This window comes from Pelophylax lessonae, assembly GCF_965119305.1.
Source record: "Pelophylax lessonae genome assembly, chromosome: 1".
In the NCBI taxonomy this organism is placed as follows: Eukaryota; Metazoa; Chordata; class Amphibia; order Anura; family Ranidae; genus Pelophylax; species Pelophylax lessonae.
Genome location: NC_138768.1, coordinates 212,690,149 through 212,703,548, shown reverse-complemented (window position 1 = coordinate 212,703,548; position 13,400 = coordinate 212,690,149). Strand labels below are relative to the sequence as shown.

The window sequence follows — 13,400 nt, the reverse complement described above, 5'->3', positions numbered from 1 at the left end:
TGCTTAAGACTGACAAGCTGAAATAAATCTATGTTGTGATGGAATTTAACTGAGAGAACCAATTAAGTTTAATGAATGTGTTCCAAATTTTAAGTCATTTACATTTTGATTTTTTTTTTTTTTTTATAATTGCTCCTCCTTCCCTTTCACTTGCTTGATTCTTGTTCAGCATTCTTGCTGGGGAAATTGATAGTTTCCTATATATTTTCAGCTGTGAATGGAACCTTGTACCAAAACTAACAGCAGCATGGGTCAATTTTCTTTTAAATAGAAAGCAGTTTTTAAAAAACACCATGTATTCCAATTTAGAGTTTGGCATACAATCTGACTGATGATTGTAGAATATTTCTGCAATGTGAGTTTTTTTCTATAGCTCTGACTAGTAAATCACACGAGTAAGAGAAGTGACATCTTATCAGTGATGGTCTGATAGCTCTCACCTGTTCTAAGGAATACATCAGCCCATCTATGCATACGTGTAATCTGGCTTTCCACCCATTCCTCTGGACAGGTGGATTTTCGTAAGAGCTGTTAATCAACCATGCTTTACGTATAGCACCAGTGGCGGCCCGTCCATTGGGGGCGCAGGGGTGCTGCCCCCCCTATCCTGTCCGGCCCCCTAATCTACATGCAAGGTGCCGGACGCATGGATTCCAATGTTTTTTTTTTTTTTGTTAAGCACTTGATTAGAGCCAGAGGCTCTAATAGGCTTCAAAAAAGGGTGGGCTCGGGGCGCAGAGCACTGCGCCCTGAGCCCACCCAGTTATGGGGCAATATTAATTCGCTATTGTCACATGGATTCTCCTCCTGGCCAATCAGGAAGCGGGTCCTGAGACCCATTTCCCGATTGGTTGAAAGGAGAAACCATCCTATTGGCGAAGGAGGAGGAGGAGGAGGAAGGAGACGCAGGGGAAGCCCAATCCACGAAGGAGACTGAGGGGAAAGCCGCCACTGCCTGCCATCCACATGTCAGTCCAGGGCGAGTAAGCCGGTGACCGGGGGGAGGGGTATGGTGTGCGGGCTGGAGCAGGTGTGATCCGAGGGGGGTTTGGTGTGCGGACTGGAGCTGGTGTGGTCTGACACCCCCCCCCCCGGCCCATGGAACACCAGCTGCCACTGTATCGCACTAAATAGGGCTGGGGAAGCCAAAAATGACCACAGAGCTCTTGCTTTACGCACAGCATATTTGCATGCTATGGCAAACTTACCATAAGCCCTATCCTAGCAATTCCACATCTGCACTGACCCTTGACACCCTAGCAATGGTGTCCCTGGTGGTTTTTTATGGGGCCTAGTTATAAAGTGGTGGCATGCATCTGTTTTTTTACCACATTTATAAAGGATTGTATAGCTAACTGGTGTACTAGAATTTGAAACGTTTAAATTAGGAGACCTGTGTTTATGGGGAAAAGTTGTGTATTCTGCTAAAAAAGGCAAAAGCAGCTTCCAAAAATGAACAAACCTGACATAATTAGAGAAAGAAGTAGTGGCTTATTGAAGTATGTGTCTGGGCAAAAAAACACAAACATACTGTATTATGCACATTTTATATGTTTATGCCATTTTTTATGCCTTTTAAATTGCTGCATGTATTTTGCAAAAAGTTGTTCTGCCAGAAATGCAGTGTGCTCCTAATTTCCTGTTAAAGTTAATGAACCCATGAGCCTGCATTCACTACATCTGGTCTCCCACAGTACACAGAGCATGGAAATGCAATTATTTTATAGAACATAAACTGCTAAAAACCTTTTCTCATCAGCAGTATATAGCAGTCTTCTGACTTCTATCAGTGTCTGGTTAAAGCTTGTAGGAGGAGTTTTCATTCTCCCGCAATTGTTCTATGAGAATGCAGGACCCCTGACCCTCTGTCTGGACAGTGCAGATTGGCCCTGTGCTGATCACATGCACTCAAGAAAAAAAACAACAACTCTCTAGCAATACACACCAAACTGAGCATGTGCAGTCTGTCCCCTGGCTCTGTAAATATCAAGTTATTTTTGGAGACAGTGGAAGAAGGAGATGATCAGAGAAGACAGGATCGGACAGCCTTTTTACATAATGCAGAGAATTAACCCCTTAGGTTCCACAGTGAGTATAACAAGCATGATTTACTGCATATGCTGACTGATTTTACTGTTTTTGGGTTTGGTAACACTTTAAGGCTGACAAAACAATGCCACTGCTGTACTAAAACCTCAATCAGCCCTCCTAGTTCTCATATGTTGGACTACAGAACACCCCTCTCTACTCATATCCATAACATAAAAGAGGTGGGTTTCTGTAATACAACATGGAAGAACTTAGGCAGGGCTGATAATAATACTTGCTATTTTAGTGCAGGAGATTTAGAGCAGATCAATAGGTATTTTTCTGTATTTGCAGGGTTTTTAAAGATAGAAAACATGTGGAAATGTGCATGTATTGTAGAGATGTACTGAAAGTTATTTTTTTTTTAACCACTTACCGACTGCCCGCTGTCGATTTATGTCGGTCCTTTGGTGCTAAATACCAGGGTTATGGCAGCAGATAGCTGCCATAACCCCAGAATTTTTAAAACAGCGGGCGATCGGCTTTCAGTTAAGGGTAACCCCAGTGGCTGATTCGCCACGGGATTACCCTTATGGTGCAGGGAAAACGATTCGGTCCTGGATCCTCAGAGACAGGAAGTCGAGTGAGGGCAAGATGGCCCTCACTCAACTCTATGGTCTTGAAGCACCGGAGCGACGTCAAACGTTAAACCGGTTTACAGGGCCGATTTTATTTCAACGTTTTTATTTTTTTATTTTTAGTGTAGTTGTGAGGTCTGAGGTCTTTTTGACCCCAGATCTCACAATAAAGAGGACCTGCCATGCCTATTTCTATTACAAGGGATGTTTATTCCTTGTATTTGGAATAAAAATGATAATTTTTTTTTTAAAACTATGTAAAAATAAAAAATAATAAATAAAATAAATAGGGAAAAAAAAAATTAAAGCGCCCTGTCCCCGCATACGGAAGTCCTGCCCACATATGTAAACGGTGTTCAAAGCACACATGTGAGATATCACTGCGATCATTAGAGCGAGAGTAATAATTTGAGCCCTAGACCTTCTCTGTAACTCTAAGCTGGTAACCTGTAGAAATGTTTTAAATGTCGCCTATGGGGATTTTTAAGTACCAAAGTTTGTTGCCATTCCGCAAGCGTGCGCAATTTTGAAGCATGACATGTTGGGTATCTATTTACTCAGTGTAACATTATCTTTCAAATTATGGAAACAAAATTGGGCTTACTTATTTTTTTTTATTCAAAAAATAGATTTTTTCCAAAAAAATTGCATTTGGAAAACTGCTGCGCAAATATGGTCTGATAAAAATATTGCAACGATCTCCATTATAATCTCTAAGGTCTCTGCTAAAAAATATATATAATGTTTGGGGGTTCTAAGTAGTTTTCTAGCAAAAAAAAACAGATTTTAGCTTCTAAACAACAAGTGTCTTAAAGTGGTTAATTTTGTCCAGACACGCTTTTAATGCAATTATATTCATCACTGTCATAGTCCTATACTAAACGGACAAATGTTTTTTTTCTTGGAGTGTACTAAAATTAGAATTTTGGATGATAGTTTTGGGGGAAAAAACTCTTTACAGAGTACGTTTTTTTTTTTTACAACGGCTTGTGTTTGCCTGGTACATTAGATGTGTTCATCTGTTTCAGGCACAAAATCATGCTGGAAGACAACACTCTAAAGTCATTTGTATGCAAATATTTACCATGTCACTTTTTATCCACAAACATAAGAGATATACAGAAATGAGAACAACATAAATTTTGCCCCAAGGCAATGAAAGCAATTTGAATTTTCAGATACTACCATATGACGATAAACAACCTGGCAAAAGGAAAAATGATTAGATATTATTTTAAGGTAAAGAATTAGCCCTAAGATAGGACATTATAAATAATGAATATGGTAGAAGTCTAGCGGTTGAATAATTTGTTTATATTTGGTCAGTAGAAATAGGCGACAGGAGGATAAATACATGGAATAAGCTTAAGGTTTAAACAGTCTGTGTATTAATACCCTGTCAACTCAATAGAAATGTTTAGCTAAGTTGTCTTCTATTTCACTTAGGAGGTAATATATAGTATGTATGAATAGTACATAGCCCCATGTTTATTAACGTGGACCTGTCATTTTAGATTTTATATGACAACTGATCTGGGTAAAATGGATAAAAGTTGTGTACACCTACCCCCCCCCCCCTTTTCTCTCCTATTTAAACCAGTTGACCTCTACTTGATTGACAATTAATGAATTAAAAGGGCAATGATAAAAACTTAGGTTAGGATAAAGTTATATGTGATTATATATGGGAAGAGGGGGTGCTACACCTAACTGCAGAGATTAAAGAAGAGTTCCACTAAGCACATTTTTGATATAATAGCCAAATAGCATTAACCCATGCAGAACAGTAAATCATTTGACTCAAAAACAACCACAGTGGGGGTGATTTACTAAAAAAAAGGTGCGCACAAAATCGGATGCAGCTGTGCATAGTAACCAATCACCTTTTAAATTCAGCTTGTTCAAATAGGCTTTGACAATAACACCTGGAGGTTGAATGGTTACTATGCACAGCTGCACCAGATTCTGTGTGCTCCAACTTTAGTAAATCTCCCCATATGCTTATAGTTTCCTTATGCCACGTGGATGCATTTTTGTTGGCTGTCCTTCTCCTTAGGGTCTGTGTTGATGGGCTTTGCGCTTGTGTTGATGGGCAAACATAGCTTTCTCATATTCCTGTTTACTATTACCCCTAGTGGCTGCCATGTCAGTCTCTCCCTCTCTCCCACCACCAAGCATGGGACCCTGTGTCACGTCACTCTACTGCCACTTTAGCATTGTGACCTGCAGTAAATCTAAGCTGCCTCATTTTACTTCCAGCTACTTTTGCATTCCCATTGACTTGTATAGGGAGAGAAATAGTTCTCAATGTGAAAAAATCCCATTGACATAGGCTTATAGTATGTCATATCCTTACAGGTCCAAAGAAGGACAAAAAAAGCCTCCTCTTTCATGATTCAGTTTGAATATTTTGCTCTGTGAACTTGGCTGTAAACATGGCAGGCAAGACGATGACATAAAGTTTTAGGGTGTCAAAATGTATGTAAGCTGCTATCCTATTGCTGCAAAGCAAGAAAAGGTAAAATTCATGAAAACAAAAATAAGTATGATCTTGCAGGAAATCAAGTTAAGTTTATTTTAACTCCCAGCAGCTTAATTTCCGCCTGATAATAAACAATCACTAGTACAGATTTTAGCTGTATCTGCTCACTCATGTGTGCAGTAAACTTTACTGACATCACACCAGCATTGCAAGACCTGTCAAGTCTCCAGGGAGAGTCATGACTCAAGAGTCATCTCATATTCTGGAGTGGCCTAGTGGGAGCTTGACTAAATCTCTTGGATCTTAGTGATCCTTCTAGTGCTGCAACTGCCCCAGCCACTTCCACCCCTTGCATGCAATCAATACACATATTGCTCCTGGGTTGGGGGTCAGGAAAAGATTTATGGGCAGGCAAGTTCTGGACATGAAGTAGGTGAAGATTAGGGTCAAGAATCTCCTCGATTCCTTCAAGACTTGAGACTGTATTTGGTGCCAAATGTGCTTCAACAAAGTATTGGGCAAAGGTTGTGAATACTTATGTACATGTGATTTTTTTTTTGTTTTTTATTTTTAATGAATTTGCAAAGATTTCAAACAAACTTCCTTTACGTTGTCATTGTGGGGTATTGTTTGTAGAATGTTTAGAAAAATAATGAATGTAATCCGTTTTGGAATAAGGCTGTAACATACCAAAATGTGGAAAAAGTAAAGTGCTGTGAATACTTTCTGGATTCACTGTGTGTGTATATATATATACAGTATATATATATATATATATATATATATATGTATATATATATCAGTGTATATATACACACACACACAGTATTTATACTTAGTGTGTGACTGTGTATACACATATATATATATATATATATATATATATATATATATATATATATATATATACAGGGCTTTTTTTCCTCAGAGAATAGGTTCAGGAACTCTTCTCTTTTAAGTCACCCTTCGCCTCTGCCCCTTACCCACCTCCAAGAACCGTTCCTTGGTTCCACCCCTTACCCACCTCCCAATGCCGCCCCTTTTAGAGAATACAGACCCAAGTATTATTTTGTGGTGCTAAGTATTTTGTATAGAATTTGTTAATGATAACAAGAAAGACAGTAAAATAGATCTAGCAACAATGGACACTCCAACGACAATATATCCTCCCCAGCAACAATAGACTCTCAACAGCCAACATTAATAGACCCTCCAGCAGCCAGCAACAAAGACCCCTCCCTCAACAGTACATCCCTCCCAACAACAATTGACCCCCTGCAACATAAGATTCTCCCTACCAGCAACAATAGACCCCCCCCCCTGCAAAAATAGATCCCTTCCAGCAACAAAAGTTTCCTCAGTAGCCAGCATCAATAGACCCCTTCCTCTAAAGTACCTCCCTCCCAGCAACAACTGACCCCCAGCAACATACATTACATACATACATTCAGTTCTGGAGGTGCCGGAACTGCGTTCCCCCGCGTTCCCGCTGAAAAAAAGCCCTGTATATATATATATATATATATATATACTTCTTCAAAAAAGTTTAAGGAACACTTTTTAATCAGAGTATAGCATCAAGCCAGTTAAACTCCTGGGATATTAATCTGGTCAGTTCAGTAGCAGAGGGGGTTGTTAATCAGTTTCAGCTGATTTGGTGTTAATGAAATTAACAACAGGTGCACTAGATTGGCAACAGTGAGACGACCTCCAAAACAGGAATGGCTTCATAGGTGGAGGTCACTGACATTTTTTCCCTTACTTATGTTTTCTGATTGTTTTTCACTAGTTTTGCATTTGGCTAGGATCAGTGTCACTACTGGTAGCATGAGGCGATACCTGGGCCCTATAGAGGTTGCACAGGTGGTCCAACTCCTCCAGGATGGCACATCAATAAGTGCCATTGCCAGAAGGTTTGCTGTGTCTCCCAGCACAGTCTTATGAGCATGAAGGAGATTCCAAGAGACAGGCAGTTACTCTAAGAGAGCTAGATAGGGCTGTAGAAGGTCCTTAACTCATCAGCAGGACCAGTATCTGCTCCTTTGAGCAAGGAGGAACAGGATAAGCACCGCTAGAGCCCTACAAAATGACCTCCAGAAGGCCACTGGTGTGAATGTCTCTGACCAAACAATCAGAAACAGATTTCATGAGGGTGGCCTGAGGGCCTGACTTCCTCTAGTAGGCCCTGTGCTCACTGCCTAGCACTGTGGAGCTCGATTGGCATTTGCCTTTAAACACTGGAATTGGCAGGTGCGCCACTGGTGCCCTGTGCTTTTTACAGATGAGAGCAGGTTCACCCTGAGCATGTGACAGACATGAAAGGGTCTGGAGAAGCCGTAGGGAATGTTATGCTGCCTGTAACATCATTCAGCATGACCAGTTTGGTGGTGGGTCTGTGATGGTGTGGGGAGGTATATCCATTGGGCGATGCACAGACCTCTACAGGGTACACAATGACACTCTGACTGCCATTAGGGATTGTGATAAAATCCTTGGACCCATTGTCAAACCCTATGCTGGTGCAGTGGGTCCTGGGTTCCTCCTGGTGCATGACAATGCCCTGCCTCATGTGACGAGAGTATGCAGCCAGTTCCTGGAGGATGAAGGAATTGATACCATCGAATGGCCCCCCATGCTTGCCTGACCTAAATCCAATAGAACACTTCTGGGACATTATGTTTCAGTCCATCCCGACGCTGCCAGGTTGCACCTAAATCTGTTCAGGAGCACAGTGATGCCCTGGTCCAGATCTGGGAGGAAATACCCCAGGACACCATTCATAATCTCATTAGGAGCATGCTGCAACATTGTCAGACATGCATACAAGCACATGGGGCCATACAAACTAGTGAGTACAGTTTTGAATTGCTACAATGAAATTTCAGCAAAATGGACTAGCCTGCTGCATAGTTTTTTCACTTTAATTTTTGGGGTGTCTTTGAATTCAGGCATCTACAGGTTGATCATTTTAATTTCTATAAAATGATGTGGCATCCTTACGTTCCTAACACATTACCCAGTTCATATCAGCATAGATATCCAGCATGATATTTTTCTCCATTGAGATCTGACGTGTTTTCAAAGTAATCCTTTAATTTTTTTGAGCAGTGTATATATATATATATATATATAAATATATATTATAAAGTATTCAGACCCCTTTCAGTTTTTTAATCTTGTTAAGTTGCAGCCTGATACTACAATTGTTTAAATTCATTTTCTTTCCTCGTTAATCTATACTCAGTACCCCATATTGACAAAGTGAAAACAAAATTTTAGAAATGTTTGCAAGTTTATGAAAAAGGAAAAAACTGAAATATCACATTGGCATAAGTATTCAGTCTCTTTGCAACAACACTTGAAATTAAGCTCAGGTACCTCCTGTTTCTCTTGATCATTGCTGAGATGTTTCTACACCTTAATTTGAGTCCACCTGTGGTAAATTACATAAATTGATTGGACGTGATTTGGAAAGGCACACATCTCTCTAGAAAAGGCCTCGCAACTGACAATGCATACTGTATCACTGAGATGGGCTCAGGTGTGTTCAGGGTCCTAGTCCCAACCCACCTGCCTGATCCCACCAGGAAGCCCTCACTGCACACTGCTAATTACAGGCATTGAGAGATTTCCTGGATTGTGCAGCTGTGGACTGGAATAGGTCTCAATGCCTGTGATTGGCGGTGTGCAGGGTCAGCTTCCTGGCGGGATCGGGAAGGTGGGTTGGGACTAGGATCCCTAACACACCTGAGCCCATCTCTACTGTATCAGAGCAAAAGTCATGAGGTCAAAGGAACTGCCTGCAGAGCTCAGAGACTGGTTTATTGCAAGGAACAGATCTGGGGAAGGCTACAAAAATATTCTGATGCACTGAACAGTGGCACAGTGGCCTCCATAATTCTGAAAAGCACAGTGGCCTCCATAATTCTCAAATGGAAGAAGTTAGGCACAACCAGGACTCCTTAAAGAGCTGGTTCCCTGGGCAAATTGAGCAATCGGGGTAGAAGGGCCTTAATAAGAGAGGTGACCAAGAACCAAATGGTCACTCTGACTGAGCTCCAGAGATCCTCTGTGGAGATAGGACCAAGTTCCAGAAGAACAACCATCACTGCAGCCACTGTACTGGGCTTTTTTGCAGAGTGGCTAGACAAAAGCCTCTCCTCAGTGCAAAACATATGAAAGCCCGCTTGGAGTTTGCAAAAAAGCGCCTGGAGGACTCTCAAACTGTGAGGAACAAGATTGTCTGTTTTAGTAAAACCAAAATTGAACTGTTTGGTCTCAATTCTGAACATTATGTCTAGAGGAAACCAGGCACTGCTCATCACTGCACAATACTATCCCAACAGTGAAGTATGGTGGTGGCAGCATCATGCTGTGGGGGTGTTTTTCAGCAGCAGGGACTGAGAGACTGGTCAGAGTTGAGGGGAAGCTGACAGGAGAAAAGTAGAGATATTCTCAATGAAAACTCCACAGTGCTTAGGACCTCAGACTGGGCTGAAGATTTACCTTTCAACGTGACAATGATCCTAAGCACACAGCCAAGACAGCACAGGAGTGGCTTAGGACTAGGGATGATCGAACGGTTCGGGTCGACCATTGGTTTGACCCGAACATTGAATGTTCGAGGTTCGGCCGATTTTAGAACTTTTTGCTGAAAAAGTTCGGAATTCGGCAACCAGAACCGACCAAAATGCAATGGGACAGGAAATCAGCTTTAAAAGCCTGTGATTGGACCAGAACCATTAGTAAAAGCCAATTGAGGGGGCAGGAGAATGCTAGGAATGTGATTGGAGTGACTAGGGGTCCAGAGGCCAATCATTAGTGAATGCGCCCCCAGTATATAAGATAGCCCCCACCAAATTCCTAGCATTGTAATACAGGGACATGGAAGAGAGTGGAAGCAGTTCTGTTACTTCTGCTTCAAAGTGTCATTTAGCAATTATTAGTGTGAGGAAAGGGATATCTAGTGTAGTTAGGGTGCTATTTTCCACTTTAGTTAGCTTCAAAAATCAAGTTTCTGTAGGGAAAGTGTTAAGTGCTAGGGTAACCGTAGTGTAGTGTAGGGTGAACTAACTCTGACTGCTATGGCAGGGTGACCAAACCCTTCCATTTCAGGGTGACCGCTATTGAGAAAAGATCGTTTTCTCTTATGTGACTTTCAGAGCAGCGATATGGCTTCGCTCCTGTCAGCCTGCTTTTTGCTGCAGGCGTCTATAGGGCTTTTTTGAGGACAATTTTGGAGTCAGGCATGACATCTGAACTTGTGTAAAGGGGTATATATACACACACATGTATGTATATATACACCTACACACATATAGGTGTGAAAATAGCAGAACACTATGCTTGCGCTAATGAAATTATTAACAGGCATATGGCTCCGCTCCTTTCACACCTATATGTGTGTATGTGTATAATACATATAAGTGTGTGTGTATATATACCCCCTATACACAAGTTCAGATGTTTTGCCTCCCTCCAAAGACCCCAAAAAATGCCCAAAAAAACGCCTGCGCCAAAAAAAACGCCCAGGTGTTTTATTGCAGGCTTTTTTTTGGGCATTTTTTTGGGGTCTTTGGAGTCAGGCAAAACATCTGAACTTGTGTATAGGGGTATATATAGACACACATGTATGTATATATACACCTACACACATATAGGTGTGAAAGGAGCGGAGCCATGTGGGTGTTAATTATTTCATTAGCGCAAGCATAGTGTTCTGCTATTTTCACACCTATATATGTGTAGGTGTATATATACATACATGTGTGTGTATATATATATATACTCCAATACACAAGTTAAGATGTTTTGCCTGACTCCAAAGACCCCAAAAAAATGCCCAAGAAAAAAAGCGCAAAAAAAAAACCGCCCAGGTGTGTTATTGCAGGCTTTTTTTTGGGGCATTTTTTTGTGGTCTTTGGAGTCAGGCATGACATCTGAACTGTATAGGGGTATATATACACACACATGTATGTCTATATACACCTACACATATATAGGTGTGAAAATAGCAGAACACTATGCTTGCGCTAATAAAATAATTAACACCCATATGGCTCCGCTCCTTTCACACCTATATGTGTGTAGGTGTATATATACATACATGTGTGGCTATATATACCCCTATACACAAGTTCAGATGTTTTGCCTGACTCCAAAGACCCCAAAAAAATGCCCAAAAAAAAGCCTGCAATAAAACACCTGGGCGTTTTTTTTTTTTGGCGCAGGCGTTTTTTTGGGCATTTCTTTGGGGTCTTTGGAGGGAGGCAAAACATCTGAACTTGTGTATAGGGGTATATATATATACACACACTTATATGTATTATACACATACACACATATAGGTGTGAAAGGAGCGGAACCATATTGGTGTTAATTATTTTATTAGTGCAAGTATAGTGTTCTGCTACTTTCACATCTATATATGTGTATGTGTATATATACATATAAGTGTGTGTGTATATATACCCCTACACAGAAGTTCTGATGTTATGCCTGCCTCCAATAACCCCCAAAAAATGCCCAAAAAAACGCTTGCTACAAAACCGGCAAGGTGTGAAAATAGCAAAGCCATATCCCTGTTCTAAAAGTGACCTATTAGAAACATTTTTTTTTTTTACTGGTTCTGGACATGCTACAGAGCTGAAACTTCACAGGTACACTTTTTAGATCACCCAGACACCAAATCCAAAGTCAAAATAAAAAAATCTCATTTTTTTTTCAATAATTTTTTCAATAATTGGCTCCCTATCAAAAATGACAATTTTTAAGAACTTTTTTTTTGTGTGATTAATAGTCTCTGGGGCATGACCCAGAACCCTAGGCACTTTTTAGGGGCATTTATTAGGTTTTAGGGCTTCAAAATGTTTTTTTTTTATTACCGAAGTTCGGGTCCCATTGATTTCAATGGGGTTCTGAAATCCGGGCCAAACTTTCTGAAAGTTCTGGTGTTCTGGTCGAACCGAACTTTTGAAAAGTTCGATCATCCCTACTTAGGACAACTCTGCGAATATCCTACAGTGGCCCAGCCAGAGCCCTTACTTGAACCCTATTGATCGTCTCTGGAGAGACCTAAAAATGACTGTTCACCGACAGTCCCAATCCAACCTGATTGAGCAAGAGAGGATTTGCAATAAAGAATGGCAGAACATCCCACAATCGAGGTGTGCAAAGCTTGTCTTGTCATACCCAAAAAGACTGGAGGCTAGAATTGCTGCCAAAGGTGCTTTGACAAAGAACTGAGCTAAGGGTCTGAATACTTAAGTACATGTGATATTTCATTTTTTTTCTTTTTAGTAAATTCACAGATATTCCCACAATTCTGTTTTCTCTTTGTAATTATGTGGCACTGAGTGAAGACTAATGAGAGGAAAAATTAATTTAAACAACTGTAGTATCAGGCTGCAACATAACAAGCTTGAAGAAGTGAAGGGGGTCTAAAGTATATTTTGTTGAATACCTTTATTACCCTTCCTATAAATGTAAACTTGATTGTGCATTGTGTTTTGATTGGCAGAGGACTGATTACCAGTGTAAAGCAAGGCCGACGATACTTTCACATGCTACATCAAGAAGAGGAGGCCAGAAAAATAGAAGTACAAGAGAATCAGCAACAGCTGCATGAGAGGAACAAGACCGAGCCAAGGCCATTCAGAGACTCTGATGGGGACAGTTCTGCAGATGAACAAAACATCAGTACATCAACTCATAAAACAAGGTTATTTTTCTAAGTCCTATGAAAACTTATATTCAAGCTTTGAATAGGCACCAGGGAGCTTACCCACTTTCTTAATGTCATGGATCATGAAAGTTACATGAGAGATTAGGATTTCTTAGAGATACTCAATGCAATGTGATCAAGCTTTTCTTTTTTTTTTTTTAATCTTTACTAAAATGACATTTTGAAGTTAAAATTATTTATTCCTTAAATTCACCATTTTTTCTATTTCTTTATTAGTGTGTTCTAAAAGGATGACAAAAACATTTTATTTTACATATTTATTATACAGAGTAATATTTTGTGCCACCTTGAAACCTCTCATGGATGTGCTGATGAAGGATGAGTATCAGATGGTCTACAAATAGAAAATACCAAGTATCTAGCCTATATATTTGCCATGTAATTATACAGTGGGTACGGAAAGTATTCAGACCCCCTTGAATTTTTCACTCTTTGTTATATTGCAGCCATTTGCTAAAATCATTTAAGTTCATTCTTCTTCCTCATGAATGTACACATAGCACCCCAT

At 40.4% G+C, this 13,400-nt stretch overlaps 1 protein-coding gene across 1 annotated transcript in view; it reads left to right on the top strand.

Annotated features, from left to right (window-relative positions):
- The window catches only part of CCDC60 (coiled-coil domain containing 60), a 344,461-nt gene that overhangs the window by 236,748 nt on the left and 94,313 nt on the right, over positions 1-13,400 (top strand). Inside the window, exon 4 of the mRNA XM_082267699.1 lies at positions 12,668-12,868. Within this exon, the coding sequence (XP_082123825.1) occupies positions 12,668-12,868 (201 nt within the window). The remainder of the gene's footprint in view (positions 1-12,667; positions 12,869-13,400) is intronic.